The sequence below is a fragment of the Hypanus sabinus genome, chromosome 7 (genome assembly GCF_030144855.1).
Source record: "Hypanus sabinus isolate sHypSab1 chromosome 7, sHypSab1.hap1, whole genome shotgun sequence".
Lineage (NCBI taxonomy): Eukaryota > Metazoa > Chordata > Chondrichthyes > Myliobatiformes > Dasyatidae > Hypanus > Hypanus sabinus.
Window position 1 is genome coordinate 74,676,867 of NC_082712.1, and position 18,895 is coordinate 74,695,761.

At 38.3% G+C, this 18,895-nt stretch overlaps 1 protein-coding gene across 5 annotated transcripts in view; it reads right to left on the reverse strand.

The window, feature by feature from the left end:
* Positions 1-18,895, reverse strand: part of cntln (centlein, centrosomal protein) — a 515,524-nt gene that overhangs the window by 267,547 nt on the left and 229,082 nt on the right. For all 5 annotated transcript variants that reach the window (XM_059974898.1, XM_059974895.1, XM_059974896.1 and 2 more), the window contains 2 exons: positions 14,497-14,597; positions 3,501-3,589 (listed from right to left, as the gene is read on the reverse strand). In XM_059974898.1, the coding sequence (XP_059830881.1) occupies positions 3,501-3,589; positions 14,497-14,597 (190 nt within the window). The remainder of the gene's footprint in view (positions 1-3,500; positions 3,590-14,496; positions 14,598-18,895) is intronic.

Sequence of the window (18,895 nt, forward strand, 5' to 3'; positions counted from 1 at the left end):
CTAATTGACAGCGACATTTAAAAAATATACTTGAAAATGTTTATAGTTGACAAAGCTCCAAGCTCAACTTTGCCCTTTGTCAAAGCCTAACAAGGTATACTGGGAATGGGGCCTAACACTATGCTATCTAAAGCTTTATCATCAGTGACATTTCTGGATCAAGCCCAGCTTAATGCATGCATGCAGTAAATGCAGACAGTTGCTGTAGCTCAACCTGATCCAATCCAATGCATTCCCTATTTTATGCAGAAACAGTAGCAAAACACTGAGAGCACACAAGATTTTCAATTGTCAAAACGCCAGCAAATACCAATAAGTCAGTAAAGACCAATCAATAGTTTCTGGCTCCAGAGTACTCTTATTTCAGATAAATCCTGGGCTTCAATCAACGGATACTGGGAATCCAGTGATTTGTACCATCTTTTTTCTTTCATCTATTTGTTCAGAGATGATGTACATTGATGAGAAAGCCATCCCTGATTGCTTCCTGTCTTTTAAAAATCAGCCATACTGGAGGCTCTACAGGCAGGCAAGGATGGAAAAATTTAGCGAACTAGATGTATTTTTACAAGTATGGTAGTTTCATGGTTGTCGTTGTTGTTCCTGTCTGTGTCTTATGGCACAGCAAGCAGCAGCCTTGTCGTTTCGTGGCAACGAATGCCACAGATTCACCACACTCCGGCTAAAGAAATTCCTCACTTCTGTTCTAAAAGAACACCCCGTCTACTCTGAGGCCGTGCCCTCTGGTCCTAGACTCTCCCACCATAGGAAACATCCTCTCTACATCCACTCTATCAAGACCTTCCATAATTCAATAGGTTTCAATGAGGTCACCCCTCATTCTTCTGAATTCCAGTGAATATAGGCACAGAACCATCAAATGTTCTTCATATGACAAGCCATTCAATCCTGGAATCATTTTCGTGAACCTCCTTTGAACCCTCTCCAGTTTCAGCACATCCCAAAACTGCTCACAATGCTCCAAGTGAAGCCTCACCAGTGCTTTATAAAGTCTCAACTTTTCATACTTGGTTTTACATTATAGTCCTCTTGAAATGAATGCTAACATCCCATTTGTCTTCCTTATCACAGACTCAACCTGCAAAATAACCTTCAGGAAATCTTGCACAAGGACTCCCAAGTCCCCTTGCATCTCAGATACTTTGTATTTTGTTTCCATTTAGAAAATAATCAGGTCTTTCATTTCTTCTACTAAAGTGCATGACCATACACTTCCCAACACTGTATTCCATCTGCTACTTCTTTGTACATTCTCATAATCTGTCTAAGTCCTTCTGTAGCCTCTCTATTTCCTCAAAACTACCTGCCCCTTCAACTGTCTTGGTATCAGCTGCAAACTTTGCAACAAAGCCATCAATTCTGTCATCCAAATCATTGATACAGAATGTAAAAAGAATCGGTCCCAACACAGACCCCTATGGAACACCACTGGTCACCTGCAACCAACCTGAAAAGACTCACTTGATGTGGATGCTTTGGCCATTGCTCCTGGAAAGCAATATGTATCAGACTGCATACAGGGTTACACTCTACTTAAACCCTGCTTTTATTTTTAATATTTTGCCTCTTCAAACTACAATTACTTGGCTTTCAACATGGGAATCCTTCATCAGTTGAGAAAATTTAAAACTTAGAAATGTGGTACTCATTCACAAAGGATGATTGTACTTACAAAGTCATAGAGCACTAAAGCACAGAAGGAGGCTATATAGCCCATCCAATCTGTGCCAAATAGTTATAGTGCTGAGTCCCATTGAGGACCATAGTCCTCCATACCCCTTCCATCCATGTACTTTTCCAAATTCTCTTAATTGGTGCAATCGAACTTGCATCCACTACTTTTCTGGCAGCTTGTTCCACACTCGCATCATCCTCTGAGTAAAGAAGTTTCCCTGGAAGTACCCCTTAAACATTTCACCTTTCACCCTTAACTGATGATCTTTAATTCTAGTCAGAGGATTTAGACACCTGCTCCCAACTCTGCAGCTTATATATACCCATATAGCTTCAGTAGATGAGCCTTCCAGTCTGCCCTGTCTGAGCATGGCCATGACATTTTCCTTAACTCGTAATGCCATCCCTCCCCCTTTAATCCCTCCTGCCCTATCATGTCTAAAACAACAGCTGCTGTCCTTTCCCTCCTGCAAACACGTCACTAATGACTACAATGTCATAATTCAACATGCTAATCTATGCTTTAAACTCAACCACCTTTCCCACAATACACCCTGCATTGAAATAGACACAACTCAAAATATTACTCCCACCAATCTCAACATTTCAGTTCCTGACTTTGTATGTAGGCTCAACATCATCATTCTCTACACCCACTCCACTACCTGCTCTAGCATTCACACTGCTCTAATTGCAAAATGAGGAAGGAAAGCTTACCTTAGCTTGCACCACTCCTCAGTGAAGCCACTTGAGCCAAAGCCTCAGCTTCCCATTTAAACACTCAAATAACAGCTGCTCTGCTTAAAATTAACTTATTTTTATTGGCTCTTGCAAAGTGCTGACTGTTCACAATATCTCAAACTCACTGAAAAGTTTTGAAAGCCCCTGCTGGATTTTTAAATCTCTCACTCACCCACCATAAGCAAGCAGCTGCTCATGATAACTCAAACCCACTGAAAAGTGAGCAAGGAGTGTACTTGGAATAGCTACAGTACTGCGCAGAAGTAAAGAAATTCTGTCAAGCAAAGATGCTTTCAAAAATAATGAAGTGGAAAGTTTCTAGATACCAAAAAAACTATAAAAACAGTAAAATCAATGTTTGGTGTGACCACTTTCGGCTTTAAAACGACATCAGTTCTCTTAAGTACACAGTCGTGCAGTTTTATAAGAAAATCAGCTGGTTGGTTGTTCCAGGCATCTTGAAGAATTTGCCATCATTCTGTTTACTTCACCCGCCTCGCGTGCTCCTGTCTCTCCAGGTAATCCAAGACAGCCACAATGATGTAGAGATCAGGGCACCGTGGAAGCCATGCCATCTGCAACTATACTTTTAAAAATCTTGGGTGCCTAAGAGTTTTGCACAGTACTGTATGTCAAAGTTAGACATATCCACTATTAATTAAAAAAACACAGAAGGTAAAGAGATTTCAACACACAAAGATTTTTTTAAAGTAACAAGAAATCACTACTTCAAAAGCCAACAATGAACATCTGATTCCAGTGACTGTAATTGCTGTGATATTTTCCCTAATACTAATTAACTCCAAGAAAACAATAAGAACCAGAAGCAACTAACATTATTATCCACTTGGTAAATATCTGTAGTACAGCCACTATTCATATTCACAGATCAGAAATCTAAGAATGTTACATCTTGTCAGTTCAGGATAGACTAACATATTCACCACCTGCAGCACTGTGCTACGGAAAATACAGCTTACTACGTTAAAAAAGCTAATATAGATATGTATCAACATATGTGCAATAATCATCTCTCTGTGGAATGTTATCATTGTTTCCCGCACCTTCTTTAATGAGTGTTCCAGCTTTTCTTTTGTCGCAGTTTCGGGTGTGCTACATTTCATTCCAGTCTTTTCAAGTCCAAAGAGCAGCTCTGCAATTTAAATGAATAACAAAATGATATTAAGAATCCCCTTTGAATCCAAAAATTTTCTCAGATAATAAAGAATGACCTCCCTTTTAAATAATCGGTGTCATTTTCCCATTATATATTTTAATTAGTTAAAGTAGCTGCAATAATGCCATTGGCAAAGAGAAAAAGCAACATGATATTATCTACTTCAACTATCAAAGAAAAAGAAAAAGAAAATATGTTAAAAAATGGTCATAACTGAATGCAATAAAATAATGAGCTGACTCAAGTATAGACATACAAGGGCACAGGGAAGCCTGATTTTGCACAAATTACAATAATGAAACAATCAAGGCTCACTGTCATACCCCCACAACATCAGGATCTCCACAGATACACAATTTAACATAGAGCTTCCAAAGTTTCAATGACTCAACCTTGCTCATTTCAATTCTAGAGATTTCACTGGAACTTACATGAATTTGAGCTACTAATGAACTACCCCTGTTGTAAACAGACAATGAAAATGCTACAATTAGTTGGATGAGGTTTAAATGAGATTTTAATAGCTTATTATGCCACATTTAAAGCAAACTAGCTGAAGCTAAAACACTAATTTTATCTGTATGCATTGTAATTGTCTCAATGTAATAGAGTTGAGAATAATTTTAACTTGTTTTACATGTTCATTCATGATTTTTCAGCTTCTACCTTCTTTATGTATTTGCTCCAATCTTTATTTCAATCTCTGCTTAATGATTAAAAAGTTAATTAAAAGTCCTGTTTAATGTGATTGACTGCTCAGTTTGATGACATCACTGCTGCAGGACACTAAAAATTTCAAACAAGTGACACCTAAAAGGTACATGCATCAGTAAAAAGGAAGACTGCTCACAGAAATGACCAAATTGTAAGGGACAGCTAAAAGCCAGAGGCTGCACATTCTGTCTGTATATGTCAGAAATATCATCGTTCAGATGACTATAAAACAAAAACACCAAAGCTGCCTCTCCTTTGCACTGTACAGTGGCAAAAGTTCACCATGCAATTATTTTTAATATTTTACAATCTGAAAGTAAAACCTCTGTGATTAAAGTGTTACATCAACTTGAAGAAAGAGGCAAGAGGTGATGTGGTGATAAGCATCACAGAGACTTGTGTGGCACTAAACTAGTATTAAGAAAATGCCAAGACATCCGTACATCAGTCCTGGCAGAACTCAGCCAAGGTATGGTGAAAGTATGATTAACATCAAGCTAAACCTGATCCCACAATTCACACAACTTACTTTGATTTTGACAATCAAAATACCACACTTAGAACATCAAAAGAACAAATGAGTAATACTTCAAAGATTCATAAAACTTTGAATTTTTTGCTCCAAAACTTCCTGTCATTAAATATGCACACAGAAACATGAAAACGTTTAATTACATTAACACTCTCAAACTATTCACTTTAATATGTTTCAAAGACTGCTATACCTGAACAGAGCAGACAGTCAAAGTCAACAAGCCAACATCAGTGCTAATAGGCTTTAAGATTATGAATATAAATGAGAACCCTCAAAACAAGTACTGTAATAGACATTTCTAAATTTAATGAAATTAATCTAATTAAATTGTGAAAACATCAATACCAACTATTAGTAAAATTCATTCATGAAATATAGAGTCTCTGCCAAGGCTGACATTTATTCCCATGCCTAAATGCCCTGTTGACCAGTATTCTTAACACAATAGTCTGCAATTGATGATTCTTTGGTGGGTTGCAAGACTCACACCAAATTCCACAGAAGAAATGGTGATGGATGTTAGAAGAGTACAGAAACAAGAATAGAACTTGAAGGTGCTATCTTTCCACATAGTGCCTTGAAAAGGTATTCAGTCCCCACAACTATTTTCACATTTCACTGGCTTAATTTCTAAATTTTAAATATATTGAAGTAGGTTTTATTAAACAAATCTCCAAAACACTGTGTATAAAGTCAAATCAAAAGAATAATTCCAAAACTTGTCAATAATTTACTAAAATTTAAAAACCGAAGCTGTAACAGTATTCATTCGCTTTGTAATTACTACACTAACTTTCCTCGGGTGCAATATCATATATTATCTAACCAACTCACACAATTAGTTGATGTACAAAATTGGAGGATCACCTGAATAAATACCCCCTCTCTCTCTGTAAGTTCCAACAGTATGATAGAACTTCAACAGACTGGCCAGAATAAAGACAAAGGAGCATTCAAGGCAAGTCAGGAAAATGATAATAGAGAAGCACAAATCTGGGGAAGGGTACAAGACCATCTCAAAGGCACTGAATATACCTCAGAGCTCAGTGCAGTCTTTCCTGAAAAAGTGGAAAAATATGAAACCACAACCACACTGCCTAGGTTAGGCCGCCCCTTTAAATTTAGTTGCTGGGTAAGAATGACACCTGTAAGTGAGGCTACTGTGACGCCAACAGTTACTCTGAGTGAGCTGCAGAAGTCAGTGGCTGCAACTGGAGATGATGTTCGTGGCTCCACAATCACTAAGACCTTGCACAAAAAGAATATTTATGGAAGAGTGGCAAGGAAGAAGTCCTGGCTAAAAAGAAAGTATATCCATGCCTGTAATTCTGCAAAGCGTCACTTAGAAGTTATTGTAAAGATGTGGAAGTAGGTCTCATGGTCTGATGAGACTTAAGTGGAAATTTTTGGCCTCAACAGCAAGCAGTACATGCGGTGCAAATCTAATACTGCACATCAGCAAGGTAAACACCATCCCTACTGCAAAGCATGGTGGAGGTAGCATCATGCTATGGCGATGCATTTCAGCAGCAGTGACTGGAAATCTAGTCAGGATTAATGGGAAGATGAATACTGCTAAATACAGAGAAATCCTGGATAAAAACCTGCTTGTCTCAGCCAGAAAGCTTAAACTGGGGAGGGTGTTCATCTTTCAGCAGAACAACAACTCAAAGCACGCTGCCAGAGGAACCTAAAGTGGTTTCAAAAGAGAACCTAGTCAGGGTCATGACCTTAACCCAATCAAACATCTCTGGCAAAACCTCAAGATTACTGTCCACCACTGCTCCCCAACGAGCCTGGCATGTCTTCACAAATTTGCGAGGAGGATGCACAAATCTTGCTTTATCCAATTGTGCAAAGCTAACCAACTTATCCAAAAAGACTACTGGCTGTAATAGCTGCAAGAGGTGGTTCAACAAAGCACTGAGCAAAGAGGGAGGAATAATTCTGAACGGCTGAGATTTCAGTTTTTGAATTTTTAGCTTTTCATGTATTACAATTTTCCCTTTATTTTGGGCTCTAGTGTGTGGGGAAAAAAAGGAGCATATGATTTAGAAATAAAAATTTGCAGTAAAATTGATCAAAATCTCTGGTTGTAACCACAACACAAGAAAAGCTGCAGATGCTGGAAATCCAAGCAGCACACACAAAATGCTGGAGGAACTCAGTAGGCTGGGCAGCGACTAAAAAGAGTAAACAGTCGACCTTTCAGGCTGAATCCTGACGAAGGGTATATATGCTGTCTGGTCTGCTGAGTTCCTCCAGCATTTTGTATGCATTCCCTGGTTTTAATACTCATTTATGTGAACAAAGAGTTGGCGGCTGAATACTTCCACATGGCATTGTATACCTCTTGTACTAAGTGGAAGAGAGTCGAGAGTTTGAGAGCTGCTGGAGGAAAAGGTTGCAGAGCATTTTGTTGATGATGCAGACCATAGTTATTTACACTAGTGAAGTAAAATTATAAGGATGATGGATGGGATGGCAGTGATATAGGCAACATTTTACTGGATAGTGTTGGGCTTCTTCAGAGTCGCCACTGCACTCGTCCTGGCAAATGGTGAGTATTCTATTGCACTACTAACTTGTATTATGACCGAGGCAGTGGCAGAGGGTAGCTAGCACTTGATATATGATACGTCAAGTCAACTTTATGATTATCAGTGACACCATCTCACACTTTCACCTTCCAAACCTAACCCCCAACCTCAACCATTTAACGAGAAAATATGTCTCACCAACCAACTTGCGAGTGAGTACTGTAATAGCCACAAGTCTTTTGTACATCCCATTAATAAACAAACAGGTTTTACAATATAGTTTAATGCAACTCTGAAATGTCCTCTATTATTTGCATCAAACATTTAATTATTGACCAGGGAAGGACATAGAATTTATTTCTCTAATGACGTCATGCAGAGTTAAGTTCCATTGTTGATTGTTTTGTCCCTCAGATGTAGTTGAGCATTTTTGCATTTTAAAGAAATGGGTTAAATTACACAACCCAGAGACAAGAAGTAGAAAGATCAAAGTATATGTAAGCAATGCAGCTGTGAGAAAAAACTGTACGTTCAGAAGAGCTAACTTTGAATGTGTCATTCAAATGAGGACACCCTTTGTGCAAAGTCATCGTGGCAGCATTGGAAGAATGATGAAACATTTATTCCATTTGTCCTGGAAAATATTAAAGCCATGTCTAAAGTCAATGAAATAGATTGTCTATTCACTTTATGTAACCTTGCCATATGTAAATTGGCTCCAGAATTTCTTCTACTACAAAGGTGACTGACCACACTTCAGAAGAACTTTACTTGCTATGAACACAAGGGACGTGCTGATGTCAAGAAACACATTGTATAAATTAAAGTCTGTTTTTTTTTGAAAATGCAGTTTGAGTTGGAATGGTTGTTAAATAATCAGAAGGCATTCAGTGAAACGGTAAGATTTATCATTTGGTCAGTCATATTTTTTGTGAAATAGGATTAAAAAAATAATCTTCTCACAGATAGTTAATGACATTATGCTTTTGTTACAACCAGAATGGACTTCAAAATTAGTATTTATTCAAATTCCTCTTTTTTGTCCCTGGCATATATCACAGGCAATAAGGAAGACTTCTGATGAATACTAAAAGCACTCACTCATGCCAGCAGCATCTACGATGGCAGAAACAATATTAAATTTGCATTTAACTATATGAAATGGTAATAATTTATGTAGTGATGAAGTTACAATGTTGTACAGCACAGAAATGAGACCACTGGTTCACCACAGGCATGCCAACATCTTTGTTCATATACGTTAATCCAAATGCCTACATTAGGTTTGCATCTTTCCACTTTCAGGGTTTCCAAGGCCCCGAAAGATGTTAGCCATCTAGCTCCACTAATTTTTTATTTCTAATTTAGACTTCCTGAAATTGCAGCATTTCATTCAATGCTGTAAGTGCAGAGAATTATGTTATTTCCTTTCTATCATCCCAACAAAAGTATTCTCCTTTTCAGAGTGAACATGAAGTTGATGCCACTGCTGTTCCAGAATGTTGTGCTCCTGCAACTGATCAATTCTCCCCATGGCATTGTTTACCTAAGATCATAGCCTCAAAGATTAATTAATGCAAACATGGGAAGTGGCGCATGTCACAGAAATAATGCTAGGCTAAGGCAAAGAAGCAAACAGCAGGTAAGGAGATAGATTTTCAGTCTGATGTGTACAAAATACTTTTATTTCAGTCTTACAAATCAAAGTTCAAAATTCTAAGTACTTCGACCCTGCCAAAGAGTCTCAGCTCAAAACATCAACTGTAATTTTTTTCCCATAGATGCTGCCTGACCTGCTGAGTTCCTCCAGCATATTGTGCATGTATTGTTTTATTACCAAAGTATGTCTACTTCATACAACCTTGGGATTCATCTCCTTACAGGCAGCCTTACAGGTTCATAATAGCTAAATTAATACAAAAAGCCCCGACTCCATAACTTTATTTAGGACAGCAACTAAATAACATATCTGGGCAGGATAGGGGAACTGCTAGAATGAAGCCTCAAATCTAGGCTGCCTCTGCCTTTTCTAGTGATTCAGGTAGATAATAAGAATTATATGGCGCTAATTAAATACAAAAAAAAGTTCTTCTAGGGCCCTGACTAACACAGCTAGGAATGAAGTGGATTATCAACATTCACTGTAAAATGATCACTGATGGAGTCTTAATCCAATTTACAGAGTAGGATGAGTGTAGAGAAAGTTAATGCAAAAATGCTACTTTTTGTAATTATTTATTGGATTGCAAAAGAAGCTGCCAAAGTATGCAAGTTGCATTACAGAGAAGTCAAGAGGGTGCCAGATATACTGTACTGCCAACACAGAGACTTCAGTTCAAACCAACAGCAGCTTGCAGAAATGAAAACCTGGAGTTGATTTTACTTCTGATTTGCTCACCTCACTTTCATCTGATGTCACATAAAACTCTAAAGATTTTGGTACACAGTCAGTACTACACAGTGGTCTCAAATTAACCCAAAACGCTATTTAGGTTTGCCAAAATGTCATTATATAAACCACATTAATTGCACAATTTTTATGAATGTGTAATTGAGCTGGTTGACATGGCATTACAAACAAGTAATAGCTGGCCCATCACTAGATCAATTTAAGGTCTAAATTCTTTATTCAAGTGAGCTTATTTGCTGTAAGAGGCTCAAAATAATAGCTAAAGAAACAATTTTACTGGATCAGCTGCTTGCACGAAACAATGACAAATATTTTATCACTACAATTAAGAGTGAACTGCTTGTTCTGCATTGTCTCAAAATGTGTTTATTTTGCTTATTTTAAATAGATCAATATAATACAGTGGACTGGCATATTTTCAATAGAATTTTCCATAAAATATTCAATGACAAAGTAATTTAATAAGTGGTGACAACTTTCATTTTGCATTGCACACACTGTCTAAGAGAAATCTAACTGTAAATCAGTTTGCAGATTGGCCCTGAAGATCCAATTATCGCTGGCACCTGATTAACTTGGCAAAGGAGCCATTCATTACCGTCCTAAAGCATTAAGTTCAGAATGACAGCATCAGCACAATTTTTGCCATGAATTAGATTGGCCAAAACTTCTGCTTTTGCAAAAACAACCATAAAAGCAACAGAAATCTAGAAGTTAAGAACCTCTACATGGAACAGGTGTGACAGAAGATGATTACGTCTTCCTAAACATCAGAGCTGCCAGTTGTCTGGCACATAGTGCTTATTATTGCATTTATGACCTCCAATTTGTTGATTCAAGCTTTGGCTTGCATTCATTTGTTGGCTACAGGCCCAGTACATCTTTCAACAGCTTCAGAGACTGTTCTCTAGCAACTAAAATTTTACGCACCCTTAAGTTTAAATATTTGTGGAGAAGAGGAGATGGAATTCTACCTTGTCTGCAGCTGAGTTCAATTCCTTTGTTAAAAAGAACCATACATGTGACCTGGCTTCACTGGTCTGACAATCTTCAAGGAGAGTCATGGGGCTTTGAGAGGTAATCAACAATGAGCGCCCTGTACCCCTCTAACAGCCATCATATACTGTAGAATGGTCAATAGTAATGAAGAGGTGGAATGGGATGGGGTGGGGAGAAGAGTTCAACACAGAATCAGAGAATGCAATTCCAGGAAAAAGGAAGGTGGTGATAGGAGAAAAGACTGTCTTCCTCTAACAGCCAGGTATAAACAGACTCAAAGGTACCACTTAGTCCTTTAAACTTTTCTTAAAATAAAAGCAGCAAAATTCAAGCCAGCAGAAGGTGGTTTACCCAAGAACAGAAAATCAAACAGGAATACAGGTGTCCCCTGCTTTATGAATGTTTGCTTTACACCACTTTGCTTTTACAAGAGACCTACATTAGTAACCTGCTTGCGCATTACAAAGAGGATTTTCGCTTTTACGAAAGCTTTTCCCATATAAATTAATGGTTCTTCACTTTACGCAATTTCAGCTTAAGGAAAGTTTCACAGGAACGCTCACCTTTGTAAAGTGGGGGACGCCTGTACTATGCCTTTCAACAACCAGACAGCAAGATAACCAACACTCCTATGATCACTCCGAGGAATATGAGTGATCAAGAGAACCCATATAACTATTCTTAAGAACACCAAATGCTGTATCCTGGCACAAAATTATTTCCCAATGATCTTAGGACATTCTATCATCTCACTTACTCTTTGTGGGAATCTATAGTTTGGCTTGTTTAACGACTATATTTGGATTAGTGTCATTAAAGAATCCACTTCAAAAATAATCTCTTTATTGGGAGAACTTTGGGATGCGTCTGTGTGATATACAATGGCATGCAAAAGTTTGCGCACCCCTGGTCAAAATTTCTGTTACTGTGGGCATCATCTATTTTAATTTTCGGAGTGCTAGGCAGCTGCTTAGAGGAGCCAATGGCTGCTGATTGTTGGGACAAGGTTTGAGGAGTAAGGGTATTTATAAAGCTTTGAAATTTGCATCACCTGGCCTTTCTTAATGATGACTGTGAACAAACCATAGCCCTAACAAGCTAATTAAGGTCTGAGACCTTGGTAAAAGTAATCTGAGAGCTCAAATCTCTTGGGGGCCCAAACTTTTGCATGGTGCTCCTTTCCTTTTTTTCCACTCTAAAATTGTACAAAACAAAAATAATACAATAATCTTGGCTTAAAATGTTGAAAAGAATGTTTCATCTTTAACTTTATGCCTTTTGGAGATCCGTTCATCTTCTACTCACTTAACTATTCACAATAACAGAAATTTTGACCAGGGGTGCCCAAACATTTGCATGCCACTGTATTTTTGCTTTATTCATTTGTACATAAGATTTGGAAATCTCTGGCAGGTCCAGCATTGACTACCTATCCATACTTGCCCTTGGAGGGACACTTGCACTACAGTACTGGAATGAAATCACACTACAACACGGACCAGGAAAAGAAAACAGCACTTGTGAACTAGCTGGGGTTTTAACACCACTGCAGTCATTGTCATAGGGATGATCTATTATTTTCCACCCCAATTTATTTAGATCTTAATTTTAGCTCACAATCTATCTGTAATGGGATTTGGACTAACTGTTTCTCGATTGTTTGTAATTTCTCTGGAGTATAAAATTGGTTTTGATGAAAGGTTAGTACCAGACACACTGTGTAAACACTTTTAATTTTATACCAAACATTCTGTACTGTATACAGATCTAGTCACCATACTACTGGAAGAACGTACAGGCAGTAGCAATAGAGAGAATTTTGCTTGGAATGGAGGGTTGCAGCAAAAAGGAGAGATTGTGTAGGCTGGATTTGCTTTCACTGAATGGTGAAGGTTGAGGGGCATAGACAAGATATAGTCAAAATATTTTTCCTAAGGTAGTTGAGAATTAAGGTTTAAGGTGAGAGGGGAGAAATTTAAAGAAGATCTCAGGAGTATATTTTTCCATAGAAGAGGGTACAGAATACTTGTGAGAAACTGCTAGAGGATGTGGTGGAGACAGATTCGATGACATTGTTTTATAGATGTTTAGACAGCTGCATGGACAGCTAAGGCACAAGAGGAAACAAGCCTTATGTGGGTAAATTGGATTAACATAAACAGCCATTGTGGTCAGAAAGAAAAATTGAGTCAAAAAGCTACATTTTTGTGCTACCTAATACCAGTGTACCAAATCTGAGGTTGAACGAAATTAAAGAATGGAGGGAATAACTTCTATGATAATTATTAGCAAATTTTATCTACCCTCCAAAAAATAACAATCACCGTTTGGCATTCTTCCAAATGAACAATTTTCCTCAATTCAGAGTAAGCTACATGTCAACTACAATGCATCTTTCTTTCTTATTTTACACAGAATTCACTGGTTAGCTTTCCTCTCTACCAGCTTGCTTAGATTTTATTCAAAAGCAAAACATGGTGATTCATCTAAATCTGAGCTCAAAACAGAAAATGCCAGAAACATTCAGCAGAGAGAAACAGAATGAAAGTTTTAGATGGCCAACCTTTCTTCAGAACTTCTAGCTTTATCTACTCCCCATTCTGTTGGAAGCCACTGATCTGAAATATTCACACGTTATCTTTCCCTACACATACCGCCTAACTGAAAATTTTCTTGCATTGTCTCTTAACATTTCAGGTTCCTAATATCTGCAGTATTTTTTATTTTGCCTATTCTAGATAAACCATTTTCTTGACCTCAAAAATACATTTAACATAATTTATCTAGCCAACCAATCCAAACACTTAGATAATCAAATTCAAAGAAATGTACCCCACTCACAAATGTCACTCTTACCACCAGAGCTTACTATTTAGCTTACCATTTGATATGCTTCGTTCAATATCTAATATCCAACACAAGCTAGAGCCAGGATGGTCTACGATATAATTAAGGTCCACAATATAATTGTTAGTCTCATCATTTTGAAATGTTTTTCTCATGCTTTTATTCTTAGAGATCACTTAATACTTAATACTTAATCTACTGAGGAAAGAAATAGTTAGCAAATACATTCAGATTTAATTTTGAGAGACTGAAGATAATCATCAATTTGAAGATTAATTAATTAAGCTTGCAATTTTTCTTTTATTGGATTGAGAGCTTTCCTCAATTGCTAAGCTTCAATAAGAGCAATGGATTTGCGCCATTATGTAAGAGGAAGAGGAGGATGGATGGATTTGAAAGTTTTATGTCATCATAAACCCTTGCCTTGTTTTGTAGATTATATTAACGTGCTAAATTTGCTCAATTGAAAAATGTTAATTTTGAGTTACGTAAAGCAAGTCACATAAAGCATTTATTTTTTTAAGTCTCAAATAACTGAAGATCTAGAAACCTTTTGCCTCATTAAAACAATGATTTATGTTCAGTACATTTGCTGTTGTTTTATACTTTTCATCCTGAAGGAAGAACTAAATATTAACAGTCAATCTGCAAATATTTCATTAACACTGCTAAATAATAGGTGCTCCAGGCAAGTCAAAAGCCCTGTTGCATCTTATTATCAAACATACTTATGAGAAAAGAGAAAAGCAAAAGCTGTAAATTTCACATAGTAGACAATGATTCAACTCGAAATCTTCATGCAGTTCTCAATAGCTTTCAATTCGCCCCGCTGACCCACCTTCATGCTCTTGCTGCAGGCACATAGTCAATTCCTGAATGGTGGTTTTGTCTACAGCAGACTGCACTCTCAGGTAGTCCAGCTCCTCACTAAGGTTCGTACTGCAAGGTAAGAAACCAGACATCCGATTACTGGTAATCTCAAGTACAGCTGCTATGTACAACAATGAGAACATTTTTAACTAACTTGGTTACTCAGGAACTAGGGAAAGCTAGAATTGGCAAGATATTCTCCAAAGTGAAAAGGTTAATTGGTTTATTACCAGTAACCATACAAGGAATTTTTACACTGTATTTATTTTTTTTAAATCCTTTCAATATCAATGATTGATTTTTCGCTTAATTGCCAATCAGAATGCATGATTATAAACATGCTCCTTTGAAGTTACTTTGACATGTCTGCTATATTGTCATGACCACATTATAAAGACACTGATTACATGATATTCAATGGCGGTTTTCACAGCACAATTTGTCAACCAAAGCTGACCACTTATGGTTCATTTGTGCCTTGTCCCATCCAGCTTTGTTCAATCTCTCTCCTGACCCTTGAATCAGCACAGATTTCCATTCCTGTGGCAGCAAGCTTTCATAACTGCTTTGGTTGAAAAACAATTTTCTCCTAATTACCAACTAGATTTTGCAGTGATTATATAATTTTATATACAGTATGACACAGGTGGTGACCATTTAGCCCATAAATTTCTCTTCTCACTTTTTGAGCAATCCCAGTACGAGTTCTATTTATTACAATCTCCCGTTGATACCAAATTTTTTTTTACATATTTGCCAATCAAAATGGCTTAATTATAAACATACTACTTTCAAGATTCTTTGATGTCTATTATATTGTTATATATTACCTGCCACTGGGCAATGAACAGATTTTTCCAGATGCCCACAAGTTGACTCCATAGGTCAGACAATACACAAACATCACTTATTATGCTACCATATTTCCACTGTACTGTATGCGAGGGTGGGAAGGAGGAGGAGTGGGCAGGCGGAAGGAGGCAGGAGTGGGGGGGGGAGAGCGAGGGTAAATGGGGACAGAGGAATGGGGGGTGAAGGGTTCTTTAAAAATATTTTTCTCCCTGTGACCCTTTATCTCACACATGCTTATTAAGAACCCCCATCACCTGACACTCCTCCAACCTACTACGCTACAGATAATTTATGTCAATTTATTAACACAAAATTTCTCACTGACAGCATGACTGGTTGGAAACACCCTACACAATGACCTAACAGCACAACAGACAGTGCTCTTGACTCTCAGCCACAGTTGCTGCTGGTTGGAATTTACACAATCTCCACTAGGCTCCTTTGGTGATCCTCTCACATTCCAAAGATGAGCCAGTTTGAAGTCACAGTCAAACAGTATAGAACCAGTTCCTTCGGCCCAAATGGTCCTCTCCCCTCTATATATTGTCCAAGGATGCCTTCCTGAATGCAGACTCCTATTCCACTCCATCTAAGCCCTTAACAGTAAAACCTTTACAATTTATGGCAGGAAAATTAAAATTCTTTACTATGACAACCCTATTATTATTTCAACTCTCCACAATCTGCCCGTATATTTGTTCTAATTCCTGTTGAACTCTGGGGGTTATAATACAATCAGAATGTCAGCATCCCTTTTACCCCTTTCTCAGCTCCATTCATAAAGCCTCACCAGATGATCCTTCAATAAGTTCATCTCTGACTACTGCTGTGACACTCCCTGTAATGCAAACACACACACACACAGAGTATAATTTAATTTTTTCTATTATGTATTGCATTGTAATGCTGAGGCAAAGACCACAAATTTCACAACATATGCTGGTTATATTAAATCGGATTCTGTCTGATAAGCTGCCAGGTCTGCCCCTTCCTTAGCCATGTTTCTATAATGACTCCAATAGCCCAATCCAATGTAACTATCCAAGCCCTAAATTTATCTGCCTTACCTGTCAGACCTCTTACATTGAAATGAATTCAATGTGACCAGAATTGTGTACAGTTCTGGTCACCGAATTATAGGAAAGATGTCAACAAAATAGAGAGAGTACAGAGAAGATTTACTAGAACGTTACCTGGGTTTCAGCACCTAAGTTACAGGGGATGGTTGAACAAGTTAGGTCTTTATTCGTCGGCGCGTAGAAGGTTGAGGGGGGACTTGATATAAAATTATGAGGGAGATAGATAGAGTTGACGTGGATAGGCTTTTTCCATTGAGAGTCAGGGAGATTCAAACACAAGAGGGCATGAGTTGAGAGTTAGGGGGCAATAGTTTAAGGGTAATACGAGGGGGAATTTCTTTACTCAGAGAGTGGTAGCTGTGTGGAACGAGCTTCCTGTACAAGTGGTTCGGTATTGTCATTTAAAGTAAAATTGGATAGGTATATGGACAGGAAAGGAATGGAGGGTTATGGGCTGAGTGCGGGTCAGTGGGACTAGGTGAGAGTAAGCGTTCGGCACGGACTAGAAGGGCCGAGATGGCCTGTTTCCGTGCTGTGATTGTTATATGGTTATATAATTTGATCCAACAGGCTTTCCTCACCTACTGCTATTTTACTACCCATCATGCCCATTTAACTTGCTGTCGCAGGCTTTTGCATCACTTTCTAGCCTTTCATTTCCCTCCCTAATGGTTGGGATCCCACCCTCTTGTTAATCTAGTTGAAACCCACCATAGTAGCACAAGCAAAACTGCCTGCCTGAATATTAGACCACCTCTAGTTCAGAAGTAACCTGTTCCTCTAATACAGCTCACTTCTGCCCCACAAAGCATCCTAATGTTCCAAAAATCAGTCCCTGACCCCTAAATCAACTTTTCAGCCAGAAATTCATTTATAGTAACTTTAAAGCACATAGCACTGGAAGTTATTCAGAGAGGATTCTTCTTAAGGTCCTGCTGCTCCTTTCTTTGCTCCCTATATTCACTCTGCGTCAATGTGCGTGACCTCTGGCTGCTCATCCTTTCCCTCAAGGATGTTCTGTAGCCACTTCATAGCACCATGGACACTTGCACCAGGAAAACAGCACACTATTCTGGAGCCACAGAATCTCCTTTCTGCCCCCAATTCAAGTGGATGAAACAAACCGCCATAGTAACATAGTGGTTAGAGCGATGCTATTACAGCTTGGAATGCCAGAATTCAATTCTGACATCAACCGTATGGAGTCTGACGTGCTCCCTGTGGAGTGCATGGATTTTCTCCAAGTGCTCCAGTTTCCTCCCACTGTGCAAAAACATACCTGTAGGTAGATTAATGGTCATTGCAAATTGTCCTGAGGTTAGGTTAGGGTTAAATCGTGGATTATCAGTGGTTGTTGGGCGGCATGGCTCAAAGGGCCTATTCTGTGCTGTATCCCTAAAGAATAAAAAAACACTGAGGGAGTTGACAGGTATATGAAAAACAGTAAGTTGCAGGGAGGCAAGAGAGGTTATGAATCAAATGGCATAGCTTTAAAAGCCAGCATCATACACTATGTGGCAAATGGCCTTCCTTTGTGTTGCCAAGTAATATAACACTACATTGCCAGTCACGATACTCAAACTTTCCAGCAAATGGAAACACTCTGTCCATGATGCCAAACCCTTTCATAGTGATAAATATCTTCACCACACAATGGACTAAACTTTTCAAGGGAAGAGACAAGTGTAAAATCTACACCCAGAACTGGTACTGTATAACTGGTCTAAGAATGCCTGGCATGGATAGAGACATGGCTGACAGGCAAGAGGCAGCGAGTGAAAATAAAAGGGGCCTTCTCTGGTTGGCTGCCAGTGACTAATGGTGTTCCTCAGGGGTCAGTATTGGGACTGCTACTTTTCCCATTGTTTGTCAATGATTTAGATAGTGAAATTGGTAGCCTTGTGGCAAAGTTTGCAGATGATGCAAAGATAGGTGGAGGGGTAGGTAGTGCTGAGGAAGCAAAGGAATTGCAGCAGGACATAGACAAATTGGAAGAATGGGCAAAAAAGTGGCAGATGGATAATTGGTGCTGGGAAATGTATGATAATACATTTTGGTAAAAATAAAAATAGCCCAGACTATTATCTAAATGGGGAGTAAATTCAAACATCAGAGGTGCAAAAGGACTTAGGAGTCCTCATGTGGTAAAGGCGGCAAGTGCAATGTTGGCATTTATTTCAAGGGGAATAGAATATAAAAACAAGGAGATAATGTTGAACTAGTCAGACTGTACTTGGAATATTGTCAACAGTTTTAGGCCCCTTATCTTAGAAAGAATGTATTGTTATTGAAGGGAGACCAGAGGAGGATCATGAGGATGATTTTGGGAAAGAAGGGGGTTAACTTATGAGGAGTGTTTGGCAGCTTTGGGCCTGTACTCACTGGAATTTAGAAGAATGCCTGGGGATCTCATTGAAACCTACCGAATATTGAAAG